This window comes from Homalodisca vitripennis, chromosome 5, assembly GCF_021130785.1.
Source record: "Homalodisca vitripennis isolate AUS2020 chromosome 5, UT_GWSS_2.1, whole genome shotgun sequence".
In the NCBI taxonomy this organism is placed as follows: Eukaryota; Metazoa; Arthropoda; class Insecta; order Hemiptera; family Cicadellidae; genus Homalodisca; species Homalodisca vitripennis.
Window position 1 is genome coordinate 78,308,755 of NC_060211.1, and position 6,947 is coordinate 78,315,701.

At 32.6% G+C, this 6,947-nt stretch overlaps 1 protein-coding gene across 1 annotated transcript; it reads right to left on the minus strand.

Moving 5' to 3' along the window:
• Positions 1 to 220: 220 nt before the first annotated feature.
• LOC124363522 (sphingomyelin phosphodiesterase-like) lies at positions 221 to 5,467 on the minus strand. The gene is made up of 5 exons (XM_046818770.1): positions 5,435 to 5,467; positions 4,694 to 4,869; positions 3,311 to 3,499; positions 2,556 to 2,726; positions 221 to 443 (listed from the first exon to the last, which is right to left on the minus strand). Exons 1-5 carry the CDS (start codon positions 5,465 to 5,467, stop codon positions 221 to 223), a joined length of 792 nt encoding a protein of 263 aa, XP_046674726.1.
• Positions 5,468 to 6,947: the final 1,480 nt, after the last annotated feature.

The following is a 6,947-nucleotide window of genomic DNA, read 5'->3' on the forward strand; positions in this document are numbered from 1 at the left end:
ATTGAAGAGTTCATCATCATTTGACATTTTCTTCACCAACTGGTCAATATTGTAGGGTTTCAGTGAAGGGATATTGTATGCTTGTTTGAAAGAGTACAGCTTAATCCAGTTCGGTGGTGAGTCTGGTGTCTGATTTGCTTCTGTAAGGTTGTATGTGTACGTATCGAAGTCTTCCACTTCCTAAACAAAAATCAGAAGATTTAAATAAAATAATTTTCCTTCAAAATGTTTCAATAACAGCATTGAAAATAAAGCGTTGATTTACCAATGTTTGCTTGTGGATAGTGTAGATTCGATAGTTAGGATTGACGTTTGTGAATGGAGTGACACTTCCTCCATTCCATGCTACCGACACAGGTTTGTTGGTCCTGGGGGAATAGTACACGTAGAACTGGTCCCTGTGGGTGTGGCCAAGAAACTGTCCTACTATTGTTGACTGGAACCTATCATCAACAGTCATGATATTTCAAATGTGATTCCATTGTTAAAATAGTATGTCATAACAGTTTAGAAATACAGCCTACTCTGCACAATTAATCTTCAAGATGTTGTTGGGACTCTGGAATAAGACTAGCTATTCAGAATCTAGTGAAATTAATTTCTGAATGATTTCTGATTCTTTACTGATTATAAGAAAGAGTTTAACCAACTTGATCCTCAGGAATTCTGATATTGAGAATAGTGACACTTGATTATAGATTAGTCTTTAGTGCTACAGCAGCATACATATTACTTTATCACCCCTTTTACACAATGACACGGGCTTTTCATTGGTGGGAATTTTTACAGACTTGATAAACACTGAGTCAAGACACATTCTGACACTATGTTGATTGCACTTTTAGAGTAATTTTGGTGTAACCTGATTGACACTAACTAAACTCAATGTTTATGAAATAATGATGATTGACTATTGACTATAGCAAAAATAGGTAATACTCGATTATAGATTAGTCTTTAGTGCTACAGCAAGCAGCATGGCCACTTCTAGCTCATCAATCTTAAATGGTCTGGATACTGACAATGGTGCATGATGACCTTTATCTTCTTTAGCTTTCCTGAAGTGTCAGAATATCAACATTACTATGGGAGAATAATCTTACTAAGGCACTTACAATTTGACAAGCCCTCGATGTTAGAGAAACATGATTTTATATTGAATCTATTTTGAAATATTCAGGACTTTGGCCCTGAGAATAATCCTCTCTTTTTGTTTGGTGGCTGGGAGATCATAGAGTGTGTCGGCCTAGCTGCCAAAATTATTGTTTGTTTAGGACAGTCTGTTTTGTCCACCCAGGGATTTCATACACCCTGAAGACTACTGCAGACACGAACAAAAACTCTCCCCAGCAACAACACAGCCATGTGTACATTTTTGGGGATTAAGACAAAATTGGAAAGCCTCCCCTGGAAACATTCAAATTTTGGAAACTATCAACTTTAAAAAGCAAAATAGTGAATTTTGCTCTAAGTTTTCACGTCTTTGATTAGGTTGTATTGACAAATGATATTCATAATGTGGAGGCACTATTTTAGTAGGCTGTGTAGGATTAATAATTGAATTAATTTAGACTTGTGTAGTAATGCAATTACAAAAAAATGCTTTTATTGTCTGCAAAATACAGTACATAGTATACAACTCCACATGGAGAGATAATATGTAAAAAACCTTTTACAAAAGTAAAATTTTCTTAAAATCTAAGCCATTGTTTTAACTTTTTTTTACTTGCTCTGGAGAAACTGATATTTTCCTATAGTGGACAGGCAAGAGCAGTCAACCACTCATTCCTCATCTTGTTCCTTAAACATTTTTTGACATGTTTCAATGTTGAGAACGGATTTTCAGCAGTACATGTCAGGAGTACTGGATTATTTAAATAATAATCGTTTGCTAAAAAAGTAATTGAAAATTTAGGAGGTCTAAGCCCCTTGGACCTCCTCTCTGGTTATGTCCTTGCTCCCCAGTACAGTAAGTTACTGTGGTTTTAACGTCAAATATTAAAATACATTCAAATTTCAATAGAAACTAAAAATTATAGAAAATTACATTTAAAGCAGTGTGATACAAACACATTGACTAATCTCTACATGTTACAAAGTTTCTACTTACATTTTTATAGCACTTAAAACATTACATCTTAACACCAAAACCAAAGTAACATTTAATGTATAATCATGTTCTGATTGAATATTTGGTAAGCTGATGAATTATAATTCATCTATTTGAGGATCAGTAATGAATAAATTTTACTTGTACAACAGCTGCAATTTTTATCGTATTGTAATTGGGACTGACTACATGTCAAGGAGTTAATTTTTTTTTTAAGTTTGAAATTATATTTCGACATCTTCTTGAGAACTATTTAAGCTTACTTATTTACAAACTTTATCATTTGTTATCTTGTAAGAGAACCAGAACAATGATTAGTTCTTAAATAACTTTAGTAATTTATTGATTTATACATAACAGATTTTATCAACAGTAAATGAAAGCGTTTAAAACTGCTCCAGGATTTATGTAAAAATTGTGTAAACATAAACATTGAGGATGGTACCTCTCAATAATTCTGTTGTATTCACGATTCCAAACTTGGAGGGTGTCAGTTTCCACGGAAGGGCCGTGCATCAATATGTGGACCTTCTCTCTCCTGGTTTCTGCCAATAATAGTGTATCTCTGAGCCACTGAAGCTGATCAGCTGGATCTTTTGGGTCCAGGATCATCCACCTGTAACTCATTCATTGATTATAATCCTCTCTTGTATCCATTTATTGTTTAACAAACCCTTACAATAGAAATCATTTGAAAGAGATTTAAATATATTTTTTATCCTTTGAAGACCATCGCAAAAATATTTATTTTATGTGTTACATAATTTTTATTTTATCATACTGCATGGAGATAACTTAAGTTGTAAAAGATAGATCTCAAATGTTTGTATTAAAATATTTTAAACTAATTATTTTATATATTTTAATACATTTACTAATGTTGCTGTAGGATTTTTGCTGGAAGCGTATGATTTCTATATTAGACGTAATCTTTTTCTATTGTTACTGCCTACCGGTAAGTAAAGGAATTATACTTGTGAGGAAAATATTACATAAAATAATGCAGAGTTAAGTTTACAAGCAAATTACAGTGAAAAAGGTTGTGCATGGAAAGGATACAATACTGGTTAAGAAATATTTAGGGTATGTAATAAACAGCATAAGAAACTATGAAAGACTTGGAGGGATAAAGGAGATGACAGTAAAATCTCATAAAACAGAGAGAGAAAAGGACAATTCAGATTATGAAAAATCACTCACCAGTTAAAAACATATCCAAATAAAGAATTGAGTCCAATAATTCTAAATCCAGGAGTTGGCGTTACTGTATAGTACCCTCCTTTCATAAAAGTTGACTTTGCCTCAGATGGAAAATGTTTACACCAGGAGTCAAAAAATGCTTCATACAACCACTCTCCTGAGTAATTCTCTATTTTTGGGGGTGCTAAACTGAAACAAAACACAGTCAGGTGCAGGTGACTGAGGGGTCCAAATCCATCATCTCATGTTTCAAGGTGGATCAGACTCTTCTCCTTTATTGTAACATTAAGGGTTGTAAATAAGTAAAAGTATATAAGGAACAACCCCTCCTAAGTTTTGAAAGACAGATACTAACAAATTGAACCTGGTAGCTTCTTATTGTCAATTAGTAAATAAAGTGCTCTTTGCTCTCACATAGAGTGTCAGTTAAGAATGTTAAGCTGACATCTATTTCAATCAATTATTGGCATTCTTTAAAAAAATTATTATTAGGAATGGATATTCTCATAAACCTGGAAACCATAAATTATTTAGCTTTACCTACATGGGTCTCTCAAAAGGCTTTCCCTTCCTCCCCCTCTCACAAACTTAACTTTTCAAAGGTTGAGAATTTTCAAGTCTCCGTTGGCAATAAATAATAACATAATCTGAAGCTGTTATGATAGATTTTAATGTAAGCTTCTCTCACCTAAAACAGTAGGAATGTAGTGTAATTGGTAAAGTAGGTGGAAAAATACATGCAGCAAATCGCACATATCTTGGGTGATAAATTCTATAATGCTCACTCAGTATTTATGGATAAATACTATTTTAGCATTACACTAGCAGCCAACCTTGTTTAGAAAGGTACTTATTGTATAGGTTCTTTGTGATTAAATAGAAAATACATACCAGATAAAGTGAACAATACATGGCTATCAAAAGTGAAACAACCGAAAGGTGTTTAAACAGAATCATGATTGGGAAGTGAAAAGATAAATGGTAGGTGTTGTATATTTCAACAGTTTTTTAAAAACAAAATTTCAACTTATATCAACAGAAAACATATCAAACTTATATCAAGAGAAAGAGAAACCCGTCCCTATTGTAAAGTACATTATGTTCATGAAAGGTCTAAACCAAATCGATCAGACCAAATGATGGCTTACTACCCATCAGAACATAAAACTCTTTGCTGGTACTTTATCTTACTATCTTTATACAAATGCTTATAAACTTAGAGATAAAATCTTTGAATACTTGTCTCTGAAAACAACATTCTTTTGGCAGCTTGGCCCTTCTTCTATCTGCATACTCTATTGTGAGAATGACATTCAAGTTTCTTTTGAAAAATTCTAATAACTATTGCTTATTAATAATTCTGATTAAAAAAAGATATCTTACATATTGGCTGGATGTGGTTCATGGTTTCCCAGCACTGGAAATATCTTTATGTTTTTTCCTAAAACCTCATAAAATAAAGCAGCTTGGTCTCGTATCTGTTTGATATTTTCTTCCCTAGTTGTTTCCCAAATGTTGTGCGCTATTAAGTCTCCAGTCATATAGAGGAAGTCTATGCTCTAGAAAAATAAAAATATTTAACCTTTATATTAACATCTGTTTAATCTTTCAAACAATCCAGTACACAACACAAATCAATATCAACAGATTTAAGTTAGATACTCCGTTCAAATTTGTAAAATGTTTATGAATATATCAACCATTTAGTACTGAAGGTAAACATATAAGAGTTATTTAGAGTTATTTAGTTATTTTTCTTCTAAAACTGATTTTATGCCACAAAAATATAGTTTTCAGTCCATAACATATATGAAATTACAGAGAATAATTAAAGGAGGGTATGCTGGAGTCTATTTCCTTAAATCACCTGACTTTTGCATTAATCCCTTGCATGGCATGGACATTTGTAATATTCCCAGGTCTTTTTTAGATTAAGAAAGGCTGGAATTGGACACCGAAAACTATATTTTAGAGTTTACCAATACAGCAAACACCAAAATTCATGTGGTTTGGATTCCAACATAAAATAATTCTCTCGATTGCTTTTGCTCACTGGATGATTTGCCTAGGGTCTTGCTAAGGAAACAATTCATATTATTAGTAACAAGGCTACAATTCACTTACCCATCTTACTTCATCATCAACCACAATATTCATGTCACAATCACTTAAATACTCTTGAAACATCATATTACAAGAAGTGTCAAAACTAATTTATAAATAGTTAATTTTTACACCATTTTAAAATTTAAAGTACATAACTACACCTTGTGTCTAGTAGACAGGGTGTCCAATAGGTTGTGAACTGTAGATGTTGGAATGTCACAGCTCTTGTAGCTACCCCATAACCCTGCTGTGTCACCAGAAGAGGATGTCGACTGTGGCTGGTAATTCCTACAGCAGAGAGGCTCTCGACACCCCTTCGCTGCAGCTCCTGCTGTATACTTCAGGTCCACATGTGTGTCAGTCACATGAGCCACTTCCATCACTGACTTTTGACTTTGCAACAACTTCATAATAAAAAATGTCATCAGATAGATCTAATAAAATACTTGGATATCTTATCTCTGTTGATAAGTTATGTTAGCACAGTAGAATAGAACTTAGCGTAAGGCATAAGGTTGAAGATGCACAAAAATTAATTAAAATGTGGCAATGAAGTGAATAAAGACATTGTTAAAAACAGAACAAGTTGAACATAAAAAACTCAAGCATATACCTGGGAGTTCAGGCTGACAGGATCAAGAGCTAACCATGCTACTACACAGAATATATGCAATGAAAAACATACCTGCAACCCTTTCTGTAGCAGTGTGACCCTTTATCTGAAACAAAAGAGGGATAGGATGCCAAAGGTTGGGTAGAAAAGGGTAAAAAGCTCCTTGGGTCTTATATTTTTTTCTTGATCTCAGTCAAAATGTGTTGGATTTTTTGCTGAGGTTCTTTGAATGTTACAATTTGTTTAGGTTTCCTATTTAATTCTTTTTTAATATTGATAAAGTGCCCAGACTTTAACAGAGGGTTGACAGTGGTTAACCAGATAATTTTATGTATAAAACCTCAATTAGTTTATGTTTGAAAAACTCTCTTTGCAGTTTCCAACTTTACTTCATGTGATGATTTTCAGGCTAACAATGTTTTGCAAATTTTAGACTTTACTACAAACACCTACTACTACTACTTGTATTGTCTTAAGTTGGCACAATCGATTTTGGTTTGAGTACATTTTTTTAAATATAATATTCACAATCCTTCAAAATATTTTTCCTGAAGATAGAAAAAGAACAACAAAATTTTTGTCACTTAACGACAAATTATAGACATTTAAAGTAGTCATTCTGGGTATTTTTATAATCAGGCTCAATGGAAAAACGTCTTATAAGGATTTCAAATTTTTACAGTCAGTATTTGAATTATGGATTGACATATTTTTTATTTTGAAAAACGAGTTAATTTTTCCACCATGTTCAAAATATTATAGAAAAATATTAATTTTATATATTTCGGAATTAAAAATATGTTACTCCCTCTAGGAGAATTATATATAAAATTTAGAGTTTTTAAATTGTAAAAAACACATTCATATGGAATCTGTGTTGATTCTTAAAAAGACACTGTGTGCCTTCGGATTTTCAGT